This window comes from Pseudorca crassidens, chromosome 4, assembly GCF_039906515.1.
Source record: "Pseudorca crassidens isolate mPseCra1 chromosome 4, mPseCra1.hap1, whole genome shotgun sequence".
NCBI classification, from domain to species: domain Eukaryota; kingdom Metazoa; phylum Chordata; class Mammalia; order Artiodactyla; family Delphinidae; genus Pseudorca; species Pseudorca crassidens.
Genome location: NC_090299.1, coordinates 19,674,140 through 19,694,349, shown reverse-complemented (window position 1 = coordinate 19,694,349; position 20,210 = coordinate 19,674,140). Strand labels below are relative to the sequence as shown.

At 36.8% G+C, this 20,210-nt stretch overlaps 1 protein-coding gene across 1 annotated transcript in view; it reads right to left on the bottom strand.

Annotated features, from left to right (window-relative positions):
* BBS7 (Bardet-Biedl syndrome 7) overlaps positions 1 to 19,198 on the bottom strand; it is a 42,215-nt gene extending 23,017 nt beyond the window's left edge. Inside the window, exons 1-8 of the mRNA XM_067735155.1 lie at positions 18,970 to 19,198; positions 17,299 to 17,364; positions 14,501 to 14,563; positions 12,945 to 13,120; positions 5,462 to 5,648; positions 2,958 to 3,030; positions 2,404 to 2,520; positions 469 to 599 (exon numbers count right to left, since the gene is read on the bottom strand). Coding sequence (XP_067591256.1) covers positions 469 to 599; positions 2,404 to 2,520; positions 2,958 to 3,030; positions 5,462 to 5,648; positions 12,945 to 13,120; positions 14,501 to 14,563; positions 17,299 to 17,364; positions 18,970 to 19,005 — 849 coding nt within the window. The 5' untranslated portion in view covers positions 19,006 to 19,198. The remainder of the gene's footprint in view (positions 1 to 468; positions 600 to 2,403; positions 2,521 to 2,957; positions 3,031 to 5,461; positions 5,649 to 12,944; positions 13,121 to 14,500; positions 14,564 to 17,298; positions 17,365 to 18,969) is intronic.
* Positions 19,199 to 20,210: the final 1,012 nt, after the last annotated feature.

Genomic DNA, 20,210 nt, shown 5'->3' with positions numbered 1-20,210 from the left:
ATCTAGTATTTCTTCTCATACTGTGGATCTTGGGTGGGGAGAAGTGAAATTGCTACTTTTCCCTCTCTGCTTAAGGATATTTTTGATATTGTCTTAACAATACGAAGTTTATTCCTAAAACCTGATTACTTTAAAACAACACAATCTCATTTATGCTACCTAAACATATAAATGTTACTCCTGTAATCTATTATGCATTATAGAAACTAAGGTAATACATATAATAATTTAGATATACAGTATTTAGAAATCAAATAAAAAAGTAATTTATTGTTCAGCTTGAGGGCAATAGTCATTTATTCAAACATAAGAGTAGTCTAGAGAAGATTTTGATAATGTCAAAGCAGAGATATTTTAAGCCAAACACAAGATTTTAATATATTTCATTCAATAAAACACAAAGTCAGTCATCTCTATAATTGTTTGATGAATAATAAGCATATATAGTCTTTTTAAAAGTGAACTTACCTGATCAAATCGTAGAACAGGCTCATTTGCATTATCAAAACTATACACTTCCACCATTCCATCATCTCTTCCAACAAGTAAATCTTTAACCCCATCACCCACAATGTCAAAGCTGTCAATACACAAAATACCTTTAAAAAAGGTAAATGATAAGTTATCAATAAAATTGATATTATAGTAAAAAATATACCAAGTATGAATGAAAAAATATATATATCAAATCAGAGTAGGAAAAAAACACTAGGGTAAATTAAAACAACTATAGGGCTTCCCTGGTGGCGCGGTGGTTAAGAATCCGCCTGCTGAAGCAGGGGACACGGGTTTGAGCCCTGGGCCAGGAAGATCCCACGTGCCGCGGAGCAACTAAGCCCAGGCGCCACAACTACTGAGCCTCTGCTCTAGAGCCCGCAAGCCACAACTACTGAGCCCATGTGCCACAACTACTGAAGCCCGCGCGCCTAGAGCCCGTGCTCTACAACAAGAGAAGCCACAACGAGAAGCCCATGCACCGCAACAAAGAGTAGCCTCCGCTCGCCACAACTAGAGAAAGCCTGAGCGCAGCAACAAAGACCCAACACAGGCAAATATAAAAAAACAAATAAATAAATAAATAAAAATTAAAAAAAAACAAAACAAAACAACTATAACAATAACTTCCCAATTGAACACCATGCCTCTAATTTTGACCTGCTTCCCTACAAACCCACTCTCCACGGAGTGTTTTTGTTTTAGTTTGGTAAATTAGATCATATCATACCCCCACTTACAATTTTCCAATGACTCCTCACTACAGTTAGATTAAAATTCAAACCCCTTTACCAAGGCTCATGAGGACCTACGTGAGTTGGCCTTATTCTACCTCTGTGACTTCATCTCATGCCATACGAACGTATTTAGCCACACTGGTCTTCCTTCTTCTCCTCAAATGAATCGAGTTTACCTCTGCCTCAAGTCCTCTGCCTTTATTTTTTCCTCTTCCTGGACATTCTTTTCCCCTAAATCTTATACATTGTTAACACGTTTTCTTGTCAATCAGATCTCATGCTGTACTTATAAACAGCCATCCAAACCTACCAAGTCAGATATAAATTCCCCTTAGAAAGGTGTAAATTCCTTAGAAAAAAGGAATATTCCCTGACCCGACTGCACTTCTTTGCCTCATACCAAGTACTCCCAAATTCCAATTAATTCCCTACAGCAAAAAACGAAAAATGGATTTGAGCATAGGTTAATGTTATAGATAGACATTAGTGCATAAAGCCTATCCACCTCAATTTACTATTAGCATATCTTACTTTAAAAATTATGGCAAAAGTATGATAGACCTGCTAAATAAACAAAGAGTAAATAAACCTGAGGTGGCTCTGTAAATTGCTAAGTCTGCTATACATTATGAATATATAAAACAGAATGAACTATATAATGTAGGTTGACCTATTTATCTATCTATCTATTGAACCCACACCCTTGGAAGTGAAAGCACAGAGTCCTAACCATTGAATCACCAGGAAATTCCCAGTATATTTTATTTAAAAATCACTGAAATTCAGAATCTGAATTACATCAAAAACATACCTCCCGACTTCCCGGGTGGTGCAGTGGTTAAGAATCCGCCTGCCAATGCAGGGGATACGGGTTTGAGCCCTGGTCCAGGAAGATGCCACATGCCACGGAGCAACTAAGCCAATGTGTCACAACTACTAAGCCTGCGCTCTAGAGCCCATGAACCACTACTACTGAGCCCACGTGCCACAACTACTGAAGCGCGTGCACCTAGAGACCGTGCTCCGCAACAAGAGAAGCCACCACAATGAGAAGCCCGCACACCGCAACAAAGAATAGCCCCCGCTCGCCACAACTAGAGAAAGCCCACGTGCAGCAATGAAGACCCAACGCAGCCATAAATAAATAAATAAATAAATAAATAAAAAATACCTCCCCTCTTTTTCTCATTTCGAATTTCCCACTTGTGTATTGGTTTGGATGTAGTGATCTGAATAAGCCCAAGTTTTCCATCTGACGTTCCAAACAAAAGGTCTTCTCCAGAGTCACCTAGTTATATTTAAAGTCAACATATTATATTTACCCCACAACTCACACTATTTCTTTAAAATTGAAATATTTTCAAATGTATTGTCTTTCATGTAAAAATCTCATTTAAAATATTAAATGAGAAGACAGATTTTAATTAATTTACTTAAATTAGAAGGATGGTTATACATTCACAGAATGTATAACCGTAAGAGATAAGACCTTTCCTCATCAACTAATTTTAAGATGAGGAAACTAAAAAATTAAAGTTCAATAACACATTACTGTTAGCAACTGGCAAGTTAGAAGACAATTGTCTCTATTCCAGTTCATGTTCTTCCTACAATTTCCCATTTTCACTTAATATATAGTTAAATGATTAAAAACCCTGAAATATCTAAACTTAAATAACGTAACTCACTCCCTTATTTGATTGTCAAAAATAAAGCCCTGATTACCGCCATTTCCATTGTGTAGGGCTAAAACAGTAGGTGGGCCAGGAACTTCAATTTCATACATCACATCAGATCCCTGAAGGAGAACAAGTATTTTAAAACTAAAACAGAAGACAAATTTAAAATAATATAGGTATTCATAAATAATATCAATATTCATATAAAGAACCCTGGAATAAAACTACTGAAAAAAACTAGATTGTGAATATTAACTTCTATTTGTTGGCAATTCTGCACATGTCGACTCATTTTATAATAAAAATATACATATATAAAATATAAAGAGTGAGGAAATAAATATTTCAAATATTCTCCACTTTGTATACTTTTCACTTTAGGTACTTTGTTTCCCTGAAAACTTGACACTGGTAAATTTCCCTATCAAAGCTTTCCATGAACAAGTTGTTTCTTCTGTCCTCTCTAACTCAAGGGCTTTAACTTAGAGCACATTCAAACAGACTCAGAAAACTCTGGCCTTGCCATTGGGTATTTCGGAAACCCACTCTAGTAAGAGGCAGAATGACCTGCTTTTTAGATAAGAAAACAGTTAAATCCTTTTATTTGTCTTTTTCTCAATTTTGTCACTTATAATGCATAGTATTTGCATAATATTTGTGAATAGTATTTGTGAAGCTGTTAAAGAATGAGGTAGAAGTATTAAATTCACATAGAAAAAATATGATAAATCACTCAATAAAAAACATTGGCAAAATTACAGTAAATCTGGTATACCATTATTGTTTAAAATTTTTAAATATATATAGAATATATAAGAGCCATATGCTTTATATTTTATTTAGAAAAACATTAAAAATTCACAGATATCTACATGTAACTATATAAACACAAAAGAATACACATAAAACTGTTTTTTTAAAAAGGCTACCTTTGGGGTAACGGATTGCCTACAAAGACAGACAGAGAGTAGGGGAAAAGTGTGCAGGGCAGAGGAAAGACTTCAACTTTTTACTTTGCACAAATACTTAGTGATTTTTTTTTTTACAATTAGCATATGGATCTCTTGTTAAACAAAGCAGAATCCTAGAATTCAGCCAGATCAATTTCTAAATGGGTATGAGCCAACTCGTTAAAAGCCTTATTCAAACAACTCATATTTGAGCATAGGCTAGGGGAGAAATTAATCGTTCACCCCCCTAGAGTGAACCTTGAACATTACTTTAATTCCCCATAGAGAAAAAAAAAAAAGAACTTCATAGAACCACTTGATTTCTTCTATAAAAGGGATGGTGCCGAGACAAGCCATCTAACTATGAAATTCCAAAGAGTGAGATAGCCTTTGGTGGCACAGAATAAACAGCTAGACTTTTTGTTCAATTGCACTATCATCCTAAATTTTGATCCAATTAATCCACTTGTTATATGTTATTTACATCTAAACTTTGTTTTATAGGGGTGTGTGTGTGTGTGTGTGTGTGTGTGAGAGAGAGAGAGAGAGAGAGAGAGAGAAAGAGAGAGAGAGAGAGAGAGAGAGAGAAAGAGAAAGAGGGTATGTCTATTTTATTGAAAGTCACTTTCGGAAGTCCCTGCTGGTCCAGTGGTTAGGACTCAGTGCTTTCACTGCTAAGGGTCTGGGTTCAATCCCTGGTCTGGGAACTAAGATCCCGCAAGCCGTGTGGTGCGGCCAAAAAAAAAAAAAAGTCACTTTCAAGAAGATAGTTGTAACTAGTACTACTAATAAGAATGGCCTTAAGTAGTTGTTTTAGCCAATCATGGTTTTTAATAGAAATATAAAGATAGTAGATGCTTTTTCAAATATTTACTGAGTGCTTATTCTGTTCAACATACTGTCATAAATGCTGGGTAAATTCAAATGATACAACCCTGATCTCAACTCTCTCCTGTTAAAGCCTAACACCCTCTCCCCAACCCAGTTTCCTCCTTTAATTTGATTTTTTGGGAGAGGGGAGAGTGATAGAAGAAATAAAAAAAAAAGGTGGGGGGGGCTTCCCTGGTGGTGCAGTGGTTGAGAGTCCGCCTGCCGATGCAGGGGACACGGGTTCATGCCCCGGTCTGGGAAGATCCCACATGCCACAGAGTGGCTAGGCCCGTGAGCCATGGCCGCTGAGCCTGTGCGTCCGGAGCCTGTGCTCCGCAATGGGAGAGGCCACAACAGTGAGAGGTGAGAGGCCCGCGTACCGCCAAAAAAAAAAAAAAAAAAAAAAAAAAAAGGAAAAGCTAGGAAGGGTTCCCTATAGCAAAGGCATTAGATTCTTATTGTACTAACTCACATATTATGTGTGGGGGGAAAAGTGTCCTTTCTTCCATATATGCCTCTCTAAAAACTTGTCAAAGATTTCTACACATTCGTCTCAAGGAAAAAAAATAAAAGTTTGTTAATTAAAATATTAAAAAAATTTTTCAAGATATAATTTTAAGATATTTAAAGTGGTAGTAGTCAGTAAAGTAATTTATCTCAAGTATACACTGTTCAGCAATATTTTTTTACCTAAATTATGAAAAACTATAAAAATGCAAATAACAGCAACCTGTAAAACTCTGAGTACTCTGTCCTGGCAGGCCAACACCGGTACATCACGAAGTACTCTTTCCACTGGAAGGCAGATGACGTCGTTGATTTTGTCTCCAGAAAGGTAATAATGTTGGTCTTTGCAGTCACAATAATGGTTATAGATATAACTTGCACTGAGAAAAAGGTCTGAGCCAGATATGTGCCTGAGAATATTAAAAGTAATTTAAGATATCAATTTAAGATTCAGGAAGCTCCTGAATTATTTTCAGAGATGAAAATAAAAGTTTATTTATATACAGTTTACTATCATTTTATCACAGACTCAGAGGACACTTTTGGTTTGTTTTTGTTCCCCCCACTTAATTTCTAGCCTTTTGGTAAAGCACTGATTTTGAAAACTGAAAATGAGGTTCTACAGGCCTCAGGCGTCTCAAAAATTGAGCTCAGAAAAACTGAAAACAAAGACAAGATAATGGTAATATTCACTGTCTATATCTGAAGACAATTACTATATCAAAAAGTAACTTTTTTGAATGTGTAATATGTGCCAAGCACTGTCCTAAGTGACACATGTATTAGCTCAATCTTCATAACTTTATAAACTAGGGACCATTATTATCCCTTTTTAAGGAGAATAATAAAATGTTAAGTAACTTGCATAAAGGCACGGAACCAGTAGACAGTAGACTGGATTGCAACTCAGTTTTTAACTCTACAGTTAGCTTTCTTACTATCACATTGAATAGAATAAGGCTATCTGAACTGAATCTACTTGAAACTAAATAACAAACAGTGGAAAAAATGACTTCACTAGAATTTTAACTTGAAAAAAGAAATAATAACTTCATTTCAAATTATATTTAACAAAATTTAGATAAATAATCTCAACTATGTTATAATTCTTATAATGAATCAAGTTTCCACTGGGGAGCTAAAATTTTTGGCAAAAATTATACACTAGTATATTATCTTCACTTCTAGATAGCTATCACCATGTGATCATAAAGAGGGTATTTATTTGACGGTTTCACCTATTTTTCCACTTCTCCTCTAAGGTCTATTTAAAAATTTTTTGATACTAAAATTATTCCTTATCCTATAATGATCCTCATTGATTTTCTCTTCTTCAATTATTGTTCAAATGGCTTCACTTTGTGGCTCTGCATATGATTTCAGAAGTTCTCTTAATAGAGGGCAGACAGCAGAAGCAAGAAGAACTACAATTCCACACCCTGTGGAAGGAAAACCTCATACATAGAAAGATAGACAAAATGAAAAGGCAGAGGACTTTGTACCAGATGAAGGAACAAGAAAAACCCCAGAAAAACAACTAAATGGAGTGGAGATAGGCAACCTTCCAGAAAAAGAATTCAGAATAATGATAGTGAAGATGATCCAGGACCTCGGAAAAGAATGGAGGCAAAGATCGAGAAGATGTAAGAAATGTTTAACAAAAACCTAGAAGGATTAAAGAACAAACAAACAGAGATGAACAATACAATAACTGAAATGAAAAATACACTAGAAGGAATCAATAGCAGAATAACGGAGGCAGAAGAACAGATAAGTAACCTGGAAGACAGAATGGTGGAATTCACTGCTGTGGAACAGAATAAAGAAAAAAGAATGAAAAGAAATGAAGACAGCCTAAGAGACCTCTGGGACAACATTAGACATAACAACATTCGCATTATAGGGGTTCCAGAGGAGAAGAGAGAGAGAAAGGACCAGAGAAAATATTTGAAAAGATTATAGTCGAAAACTTCCCTAACATGGGAAAGGAAATAGCCACCCAATTCCAGGAAGCGCAGAGCGTCCCAGGCAGGATAAACCCAAGGAGAAACATGCTGAGACACATAGTAATCAAATTGGCAAAAACTGAAGACAAAGAAAAATTATTGAAAGCAACAAGGGAAAAATGACAAATAACATACAAGGGAACTCCCATAAGGTTAACAGCTGATTTCTCAGCAGAAACTCTACAGGCCAGAATGGAGTGGCACAATATATTTAAAGTGATGAAAGGGAAGAACCTACAACCCAGATTACTCTACTCGGCAAGGATCTCATTCAGATTCAATGGAGAAATCAAAAGCTTTACAGACAAGCAAAAGCTAATAAGAGAATTCAGAACCACCAAACCAGCTCTACAACAAATGCTAAAAGAACTTCTCTAAGTGGGAAACACATGAGAAGAAAAGGACCTACAAAAACAAACCCATGACAATTAAGAAAATGGTATTAGGAACATACATATCGATAATTACCTTAAACGTGAGTGGATTAAATGCTCCAACCAAAAGATACAGGCTTGCTGAATGGAGACAAAAACAAGACCCATATATGCTGCCTACAAGAGACCCACTTCAGACCTAGGAACACATACAGACAATGTGAGTGGATGGAAAAAGATATTGCATGCAAATGGAAATCAAAAGAATGCTGGAGTAGCAATTTTCATATCAGATAAAATAGACTTTAAAATAAAGAATGTTACAAGAGAAAAGGAAGGACACTACATAATGATCAAGGGATCAATCCAAGAAGATATAACAATTATAAATATATATGCACCCAACATAGGAGCATCTCAATAGATAAGGCAACTGCTAACATCTATAAGAGAGAAAATCGACAGTAACACAATTATAGTAGGGGACTTTAACACCTCACTTACACCAATGGACAGATCATCGAGATAGAAATTTAATAAGGAAATACAAGCTTTAACTGACATAACAGACTAGATATATTTAATTGATTTTTATAGGACATTCTATCCAAAAACAGCAGATTACACTTTCTTCTCAAGTGAACACAGAACATTCTCCAGGATAGATCACATCGTGGGTCACAAATCAAGCCTCGGTGAATTTAAGAAAATTGAAATCATAACAAGCATCTTTTCCAACCACAATGCTATGAGATTAGAAGTCAATTACAGGGGAAAAAATGTAAATAACACAAACACATGGAGGCTAAACAATATACTATTTAATAACCAAGAGATCACTGAAGAAATCAAAGAAAAAATCAAAAAATACCTAGAGACAAATGACAAGGAAACATGACAATTCAAAACCTATGAGATGCAGCAAAAGCAGTTCTAAGAGGGAAGTTTATAGCTATACAAGCCTACCTCAAGAAACAAGAAAAATCTCAAATAAACAATCTAACCATAAACCTAAAGGAACTAGAGAAAGAAGAACAAATAAAACCCAAAGTTAGTGGAAGGAAAGAAATCATAAAGATCAGAGCAGAAATAAATGAAATAGAAACAAAAAAACAATAGCAAAGATCAATAAAACTAAAAGCTGGTTCTTTGAGAAGATAAACAAAACTGATAAACCTTTAGCCAGACTCATCAAGATAAAGAGGGAGAGGACTCAAATCAATAAAATTAGAAATGAAAAAGGAGAAGTTACAATGGACACCACAGAAATACAAAGCATCATAAGAGACTACTACAAGCAACTATATGCCAATAAAATGGAAAACCTGGAAGAAATGGACAAATCCTTAGAAAGGTATAACTTTCCAAGACTGAACCAGGAAGAAATAGAAAATATGAACAGAACAATTACAAGTAATGAAATTGAAACTGTGATTAAAAATATTCCAACAAACAAAAGTCCACGACCAGATGTCTTCAGAGGTGAATTCTATCAAACATTTAGAGAAGAGCTAACACCCATCCTTCTCAAACTCTTCCAAAAAATTGCAGAGGAAGGAACACTCTCAAATTCATTCTATGAAGCCACCATCACCCTGATACCAAAACCAGACAAAGATACTAAAAAAAAGAAAATTACAGACCAATATCACTGATGAATACAGTGCAAAAATCGTCAACAAAATACTATCAAACAGAATCCAAAAACACATTAAAAGGATCATACACCATGATCAAGTGGAATTTATCCCAGGGATGCAAGGATTCTTCAATATATGCAAATCAATCAATGTGATACACATTAACAAACTGAAGAAGAAAAACCATATGATCGTCTCAATAGATGCAGAAAAAGCTTTTGACAAAATTCAACACCGACTTATGAAAAAAACTCTCCAGAAAGTGGACAAAGAAGGAACCTACTTCAACATAATAAAGGCCATATATAACAAACCCACAGCCAACATCATTCTCAATGGTGAAAAACTGAAAGCATTTCCTCTAAGATCAGGAACAAGACAAGGATGTCCACTCTTGCCACTATTATTCAACACAGTTTTGGCAGTCATAGTCACGGCAATCAGAGAAGAAAAAGAAATAAAAGGAATACAAATAGGAAAAGAAGTAAAACTGTCACTTTGCAGATGACATGATACTATACATAGAGAATCCTAAAGATGCCACCAGAAAACTACTAGAGCTAATCAATGAATTTGGTAAAGTTGCAGGATACAAAATTGATGCACACAAATCTCTTGCATTCCTATACACTAACAATGAAAGATCAGAAAGAGAAATTAAGGAAACAATCCCATTCACCACTGCAACAAAAAGAATAAAATACCTAGGAATAAAGCTACCTAAGGAGGTAAAAGACCTGTATGCAGAAAAGTATAAGACACTGATGAAAGAAATTAAAGATGCTACAAACAAATGGAGAGATATACCATGTTCATGGATTGGAAGAATCAATATTGTGAAAATGACTATACTAACCAAAGCAATCTACACATTCAATGCAATCACTATCAAATTACCAATGGCATTTTTTACAGAAATAGAACAAAAAAATCTTAAAATTTGTATGGAGACACAAAAGACCCCGAATAGCCAAAGCAGTTCTGAGGGAAAAAAATGGAGCTGGAGGAACCAGACTCCCTGACTTCAGACTATACTACAAAGCTACAGTAATCAAGACAATGTGGTACTGGCACAGAAACAGAAATATAGATCAATGGAACAGGATAGAAAGCCCAGAGATAAACCCACACACCTATGGTCAACTAATCTATGACAAAGGAGGCAAGGATATACAATGGAGAAAAGACAGTCTCTTCAATAAGTGGTGCTGGGAAAAGTGGACAGCTACATGTAAAAGAATGAAATTAGAACACTCCCTAACACCATACACAAAAATAAACTCAAAATGGATTAGAGACCTAAATGTAAGACCGGATGCTATAAAACTCTTAGAGGAAAACATAAGAAGAACACTCTTTGACATAAATCCCAGCAAGATCTTTTTTGATCCACCTCCTAGAGTAATGGAAATAAAAATGAAAACAAAAAAATGAAACTTAAAAGCTTTTGCAAAGCAAAGGAAACTACAAACAAGACAAAAAGACAACCCTCAGAATGGGATAAAATATTTGCAAACGAATCAACAGACAAAGGATTAATCTCTAAAATATATAAACAGCTCATGCAGCTCAATATTAAAAGAACAAACAACCCAATCCAAAAATGGGCAGAAGACCTAAATAGACATTTCTCCAAAGAAGACATACAGATTGCCAAAAAACACATGAAACGATGCTCAACATCACTAATTATGAGAGAAATGCAAATCAAAACTACAATGAGGTATCACCTCACACCAGTTAGAATGGGCATCATCAGAAAATCTACAAACAACAAATGCTGGAGAGGGTGTGGAGAAAAGGGAACCCTATTGCACTGTTGGTGGGAATGTAAATTGATACAGCCACTACGAAGCACAGTATGAAGGTTCCTTAAAAAACTAAAAATAGAATTACCATATGACCCAGCAATCGCACTACTGGGCATATACCCAGAGAAAACCATAATTCAAAGAGACGCATGCACCCCAATGTTCATTGCAGCACTATTTACAATAGCCAGGTCATGGAAGCAACCTGAATACCCATCAGCAGATGAATGGATAAAGAAGATGTGGTACATATATACAATGGAATATTACTCAGCCATAAAAAGGAACGAAATTGGGTCATTTGTAGAGACGTGAATGAATCTAGAGACTGTCATACAGAGTGTAGTAAGTCAGAAAGAGGAAAACAAATATCATATATTAACGCATATATGTGGAACCTAAAAAAATGGTACAGATGAACAGGTCTTCAGGGCAGAAATAGAGACACAGATGTAGAGAACAAACGTTACGGACACCAAGGGGGAAAAGTGGCGGGGGGCTGGTGGTGGTGGGATGAATTGGGAGATTGGGATTGACCTATATACACTAATATGTATCAAATCAATAAATAAGAACCTGCTGTTTAAAATAAATAAATAAAAAGTTCTCTTAATATAATTTTTATCAACTTAATGAAATTCTAAATCTCTTACAAGATTTGAAATTTCATTTTCAAATCCATCTGCATTATAAGCAGGGAAGGATTAATGAGTGGTAATTAATTTTATAAGTGGTCAGTTTTCTTACTGAATATTGTCAAGTTATAATCTTGTTTTCCCATGCAACCTTATCAATGTGGTGATTCAGATAATAAATTTTCAAAAACTGAGTAAAGAACTTTTCCATCCTACCTCTGTCACTCCAGTAAAAACATTTAAGAAACTAGCTAAAGAGACTATTGGCTGGGAAACTCCTTTCTGAATGTGGAGGTATGCTAATAATTAGCTACTTTGGTTTTAGTATTTCACAGTTATCACTGGCCATGTCTATCTAGAAAAGCGTTTCTAGAAATGAATGATATTCTTATTAAGCCACTGAAATTACTTCTACTTGCCACTGTTCAATTCTTATCTAATCTCATCAAACCTAAGTTACAGCCCAGACATCAGGACACATGCTGTGCATTATACAGAATTACACAGGACAGCTATACATTAACAGAACTCTGGATCAGTAGTTTCCAAACCAAGTTCTGACTGCTTATATAACATGGCTGCATAGGATTCAAATGAAAAACTGTTCTTTTCACCCACTCCTAATAATTCTGATTCTGCAGGTATGAGGTAGGACAAGGAATCTATTGTTTAAATCTTCCAAGGGATTCTCCTAAGTAGCAGGTTTGAAGGACAGTGGATAGATAAATTTTAAAGCCTCTTCCAGTTCTCCACGATTCAAAAACTAAAATTTTAATTGCAAAATTTCACATAGCAGGAAGCCATTAAGGAAGCTATTTTTCACTTAGAGTCTTACCTGACTCACCTCAAATTATACCTTTTTGGTAGTCATTAACTTTGATGGCCAGGCTTTTAACAAAATGATGCTACCTCAAAATCAGAACTACCAGAGACAGCAAAGCAACAGGAACCTAAATATCTGGAGATTTCCTTTCACTTCTTTTATACTTTGATCATGAATCATAACAGAACTAACTAGTCAAAAATGAAGCTATAAATACTATAAATGTCTTAAAAAGATAAGATTTCAACACCCAATTGATTTTGTATTGACTCCAGGTCAAATTTAATTTCCGACTAATAAAGTATCTTTAATTATTTCCCAGATAACCTACTAAGATGTGATACTTAATCTGATGTTTGTCACCTATCCAAAATATTGTAAATGGATATGTAAAAATAAAAAAGAGAATAAACATACATAGCTTTAATGCTTTCAGTGAGGTTTGTTTCAAAAGAGAGAAACTGTTTTCCTCTCTTTGTGAAGCCTCTAATTTCAGATCCTGCAGCAATAAAAATTTTCTCCTGGGGCGTGTTAAGAACCCCTCCTAGTTCCAATCTGGCAATCTTCTGCCCAGGTAAAGTCTTGAAGACTGTCTGCAAAAATCATTGAGGAAAAAATTAAGTACACAAATTTATTCCAAGTATTTTCTTTTACCATAAAAAATGCTGTGATTTTAAACTTACAATATATTATAGTTCTAAATAGGAACACCTTTAGATACAAATGTATCCAGTGGCCTTCTGGGTTTTTTGCTAAATATCTTCAAACTTTGCAACGTTTATTCCCACACACATTGCATTTCAGTGACATTATTAAAATCTAAACTCTTGCAACTCACAGTAGGGTTCGCTAAGCAGCAGCACTAGCATCACTTACCTTATTAGAAATGCAGACTCTCAGGCTCAACCCGAGATCTACTGAATGAGAATCTGCATTTTACCAAGATTCCTCAGCTAGTTCCAGTGCACATGTTTCTATACCTTAATCATCTTTTTAAAACTAATCTCTCCTGGTTCCCTTACAATTTTATAAATTTTAGTAGCATAAATTAAGGACTGTAGAATTTACTGAAAACCTGAGCATATAACTTCATATCTCTCTATTTAATTGGAAACATTTGCATCCTTAGTTTATTCCTCGTTATTTTCTATATTATTATTGGCATCAGTTTCTTCCCTTCACCGCCAATGACTTATACACAGAGAATAAAATATCTGGAAGGATATATGAACAATGGAAACACTGAGTTTCTGATAGTTTTTACCCTCTTCATCTTTTTGCAAATTTCATATAATGTAGAATGAATATAAGAGTTCACATCTCAGACCCATCACTTGTAAACTATGATCTGGGAATAGGATGACATAAAACTCACTTCCTTGGTTAGGCTATATTAAGTGGCAAAGGTGATGTGACGGTCACGTCCATGTTACCCTGTTATATAAGACTCCATCTTAGCAGACTGGACAGATTTCCCTGTTGGCCTGAAGAAGCAGTTCACCATGTTGTGCGAGGGCCTGGGAGAAGAGCGCATGGCAAGGAATTGTGGTGGGCCTCAGGACGCTGAAAGCAGGCCCTGGCTTACGGACAGCAATAAAGTGGGGACCTCAGTCCAACAACAGTAAAGAACTGAATTCTTCCAACAACTACCTGGGCTTGGAACAGGACCCTGAGCTCCAGAAAGAAATAGAGCCTGGCTGCACATGTGTTGCAGCCACGTGAGGTCTCGAGCTTGGACTCCTGTCCAGTGAGATAATAAATGTGTTTTAAGCCCCTAAATTTGAGGTAACTTATTACACAGCATAAAAAACTAATATATCAACCTAGGCTGTCAAAGATGTTTTACAAATGGCTAGCAAATGACTCTCATGCTGCCTGTAATCTCATACTTCATATGACTACTTCCCTCAACCTATTTTTCATTATGCTTTAGAAAAAATTTTAATGTAGGAGTATTCAAAAGGTACACATACCACTGCTTCTCCCTTCTTCATGCCAAAGCACATAACTACTCCATCATGATCTCCAACAACCACCTGTAACAGATTGAAGAGAACATAAAATTACTGTTATTATGCCCTACTAACTTATATGGGGAAAACAAGATTCTCAATATATAAATTACGATTTTAAAAGTAGAGACCAGAAAATCTAGTAAAGACATCCCCACAAAAAATATCCACCAAAGAATTGTAAGAAAGGGCCAAAGAGAAGGCTATGAAGAGTTGTTATGGAAGTAGCTGGCTTTCTGTTCTGTTCCTACAAGGTAAGCAGAACAAGAAAATAGAGACAGAAATGACAAGGAGGCAATTTTCTTTCCTTTAACTGGAGCATAAGAACATTTTAAGATTAACTTTTAAAACATTATCAGGCACTTCCCTGGTGGCGCAGTGGTTAAGAGTCAGCCTGTGAATGCAGGGGACACGGGTTCGAGCCCTGGTCTGGGAAGATCCCACATGCCACGGAGCAGCTAAGCCCGTGCGCCACAACTACTGAGCATGAGCTCTAGAGCCCACAAGCCACAACTACTGAGCCCGAGTGCCACAACTACTGAAGCTTGCGCACCTAGAGCCCATGCTCCGCAACAAGAGAAGACACCGCAATGAGAAGCCCACACACCGCTGCGAAGAGTAGCCTCTGCTCACCGCAACTAGAGAAAGCCCACACGCAGCAACAAAGACCCAATGTAGCCAAAAATAAATAAATAAATTCATATATTAAAAAAAATTTATCAAAATGAGGTTGTGACAGACCTATTTGATATTTTTAAAACTTTTTACTTTTTATTTTTATTGACGTATAGCTGATTTACCTAATTAAATTTAAAAGCTTTTAGGGCTTCCCTGGTGGCGCAGTGGTTGAGAGTCCGCCTGCCGATGCAGGGGACGCGGGTTCCTGCCCCGGTCCGGGAGGGTCCCACATGACGCGGAGTGGCTGGGCCCGTGAGCCATGGACGCTGAGCCTGCGCGTCCGGAGCCTGTGCTCTGCAGCGGGAGAGGCCACAACAGTGAGAGGCCCGCGTACCGCAAAAAAAAAAAAAAAAAAAAAAAAAAAAAAAAAAAAAATTCAAAAGCTTTTGCAAAGCAAAGGAAACCATCAAAAAAACGAAAAGACAACCTATCGAATGGGAGAAAATATTTGCAAATAATAAGACCAATAAGGGGTTAATATCCAAAATATGTAAGCAGCTCATACAACTTAACATAAATAAAACAAACAACCTGATTAAAAAATGGGCAGAAGACCTGAACAGACATTTTTCCAAAGAGGAAATGCAGATGGCCAACAGGCACATGAAAAGATTCTCAATACCGCTAATCATCAGGGAAATGCAAATCAAAACCACAATGAGATATCACCTCACACCAGTCAGAATGGCTATCATCAAAAAGAACACAAATAACAAATGTTGGCAAGGATGTGCAGAAAAGGGAAACCCTCGTACACTGTTGGTAGGAATGAAAATTGGTGCAGCCACAGTGGAGAACAGTACAGAGGTTCCTCAAACAACTAAAAATAGAACTACCATATGACCCAGCAATGCCACTCCTGGGTATATATCCAAAAAAATCTCAAAAACATGAATTCGAAAAGGTACATGCACCCTAATGCTCACAGCAGCACTATTTACAATTGCCAAGATATGGAAGGAACCTAAGTGTCCATCAACAGATGATGGATAAAGAATACTACTCAGCCATAAAAAAGAATGAAATTTTGCCTTTTGCAACAACATGGATGGACTTGGAGGGCATTATGCTAAGTGAAATAAGTCAGACAGAGAATGACAAACTGTATGATAACATTTGTATGCAGAATCTAAAAAATACAACAAACTAGTGAATATTTTTAAAAAAGTAGCAGACTCACAGGTATAGAAAACAAACTACCAGTGGTTACCAGTGGGGAGAGGGAAGGAGGAGGGGCAACACAGGAGTAGGGGATTAAGAGATACAAACTACTATGTATAAAATAAGCTAAAAGGATATATAGTATAACACAGGGAATATAGCCAATATTTTATAATAACTAAATGGAATATAACCTTGAAAATTATGAATCACTATATTGTACACCTGTAACTTATATAATATTGTACACCAACTATATTTCAATAAAAAATAAATAAAATGATCTTTTTAAAAAGTGTAAAAGAGTCCTGAGACCAAAAAGTTTGAGAAGTGTTGCTCTAGTTGAGTGAATACAATAAATGACAACCAAAAATCTGTTGATTTATCCTGATAAAATGTTAATATATAGGAATACTATATTTATTTTGCAGCTATTAAAATATCCTACTAGTCTACCAAGAAATTGTAATTGTCTTATGGAAATCACAGGATTAATATTTCTATAAAAATAATCAATATTGTTAGTTAAATGTAAAGATTAACATCAATATATTTAATTACTCTTAAAAATATGATAAAGTTTTTAAAAAGCATTTTCTCTACAGTCTATTGTGTTTTTTATTTCTTTTTTCATATACACAATCTGGTACACACAGGGTAAATTATTACCAGAAAAATGGAATATGGTTTTCAAGTAGTTTGCTTATACTATTTACTAATTGTACATAATAATTATAATGTCCAAGAAACTTACTGTCTATAAATGTCCCTTGGTATTCTAATCTCTGTTCAAATGAAAAGAAATTTATTTCCATTTTAGCCTTGGAATTAAAAAAAAAACTTATCAATAATGAAGGAAATGTAAACTTCTCCTCTGTCAGAGCTGAAGAGATATGGAGAAATCAGTATATCTACGTTACCTTTTGTGTGGCTCTATATCTTGAAGCAGGAAGTAGCTTCATAGTCTTCTGAGAGGTCACTCCCACCTAAGGAAACACATCAGCTGCCTGGTGAGTGATTTCTGATACACTAATTTGAAGTTATTAAATCAGAGATTAAAAGGACCAGCAGATTCTAATCATAGTAAGCCTCAGTTTTTTTTTATTGCAATTAATTAGTGATATGAAATAATTATTATCAGCAATGAACTTATTTTCTAATGAAATATACTACAAAAGTCAGAATACAGGAAACAATCAAAAATAGTAAAATTTATGCTATAAAGTCAAGTCAAAAATAATAACGTGGCATTACTGGCAAGACACTTCACACCAAAAAAATATTTCTATAAGCCTTCTTTTACAACTTCATACAGTTGTTAAAGTGTGTTTGTAATTTAAAATCTTTGGTAATAGATTATTATTGAAAATGCAACATAAAAGATTTTAGCTAAAATACCACCATGCTGATGAAGATTATTTTACAAAAGTTACAGAAGATGGAAACAGCATGGTTTGCTCAGCAGGGCACTGTCACTAGTGGTGCATGGTTAGGGGAGGAGAATGGGACCAAAGAGAGAGAAACTGGTGGAAACAACAGACAATGCAAGAATTTACATATAGTATAGGTCTATCCTTTAATTCTGTATTCTAGGGGGTAGTATTAAAGTTTAATCTGTTTAGATTCGTATTTTTGAAACATCAATCTAGCAATGATATGAAGGATGTCTTGGAGGGAGGTAAGCTGGAGGCTAGGAGCTATTTCAATTATCCAAGCAAGAGAAGATGAGGACTGAACTAGGGGTAACAGAGATGGAGGGAGCAAATGGGACAGATTCGTGAGATATTTAGGAGATAAAAGCAGCAAAATGTGGTGACCAGATGGATAGGGAAGATATTAAGGTGGAAGTACCTAGCATGACTCTCAAGGAAAGTGACAGGACAAACATCTGTACCATTAGCCAAAATAGGATTACTGAAAAAGGAGATGGAGAAGGAGAGAAAGTCTAGGGCTGAAATATTGAGAGGCAGGGTGGTGTACCAGAAAGAACACCAGCTCTGGAGTCAGAGGCTTTGTTTCAAATAGGAACTCCATCCTTTCCGCTATCGTGTAAATCACCTTCTCTGAGCCCCTTGATCCTCATGTACCTACTTTAGGAATTTTTATGAGGATTAAATATATGTACGTGTGTTAATATCTGAGAATAAACTAGACGGTCGAAAACGGCTGTCATTGCTTTTATTATGATCTGGCTCGTGGGGTCCGGCTCACAGTAAGAAACAAGTGTCTGGCGCTCGGCAGAAGGGACTGGGTACAGATGGAGATCAGGGAGTTAGAAGCTGCAGCCGGGGAGGAGGAGAAGGGCCCCGGGGAGGAATCCGGGAGCGCATCAGGACATTCGGAGCATCTTCAGGACCTGGCAGACGCCAGCACCGCGGAGGCGCGTGCTCCCTCTTTCCAAGTCCTCGTGGACCGTCACCAACAAGCCGGAGTTGCCCGTGAGCAAGGTGTCTGGCGGGTGGCACCCAGATCCGCTCCTGTGCCGCCGCGTCGCCGCCGAGACACCCCAACAGACGCCAGTGGAAGGATCGAATCCTCTCAGGGAGCGCAGCTCACCCCGCGCAGCGACCGCCCCAACCCCTCAGGTTTACCTGTAAATAATCCGCTCGGTTTAAATTCAGATCCATGACGGAGGCACGGACGCGCTGGGCAGCGCCAGGCCAGGCCAGGTAGGATAGAGGCTGCGGGACCCCTGGCCTCCGAAGGGAAAAAGCCTGCTTCCCCACTGAGGGCCAACGCCAGCTACTAAGGGCTCAGTGGGGGATGCAAAGGCGGAGCGTCAGGGCAGCGGCGTCCTGCGTGACGTCCGTACGTTCCTGCGAGAGGGCCCCGGAAGGAAACGAAGCCCCACCCCCCCCTCCCGACAGACCGCCCACTGACTTAACCCGCTCCAATGAGAGGCGGAGAGGAACGGAGGGCGAGCTCCAGGAGACCTGGGAAGGGTGGTTTCCAGGGAGACCGGAGACGCAATCTTGGCTATGCCTCCGCCACCGCCTTGAGCCCCAAGTCTTAAGTCTTTTCTGTGTAGAGCCTTGACTTGAAGCCCTGGTAGATTCTGACCTGTTTCACCGCCACTAGAAAGGATCCCTGAAAGAATTAGGTTTCACCTCCATAAGAGTTAGCTTACAGCAGCATAGGAGTTCTCAAACTTTTGGCCCTAGGACCCCTTTACAAAACTCTAATAACAATTGAGGACCCCAAAGACCTTTTGGTTATATGAATTATCTATTGATATTTACCATATTAGAAATTAGAACTAAGTTTCTAAAAAATATATTGAAAAAAATGAACTCATTATATAAATATTTTAATGAAAAATAACTATTTCCAAAATAAAGAAAAGTAAAAAGACTGGCTTTGTTTGCAAATCTATTCACTGTCCACCTGAACAGTGAACAGGGGAGTCCCAGATCTACTTCTGCATACAATCTATTGGTATATGTTGTTTTTTGTTTCTTTGTTAAGTATATGAAGAAAATGTGGTCCAAACTCAACAAGTGGTAGTTTTTGAAAAGTTAGTTGCAATGTGGCTTCATTATACAACATCTCCAAAAGTCCATTTGTTAATATCATCACAGATTCCATCAGAAAAGTTTTGAAGTGTTGGAAAGTTGTCAACCTCAGATGGCGGATACAAATTTTTGAAAAATTCTAATTTGTGCTTAAAAGCTTGAATTTGAAGCATTGGCAACAAATGTCAATTATTTTCCTTGAAATGATAGTTTTCCCTCTTGAATTCACAAGAAAGTGTATGCCAGGTATCCAAGTCTAAATAATCAAAATTTGTCAGTCGTGCTTTCAAAAAAAGTTCCATGAAAAAAACAGTGAGTTC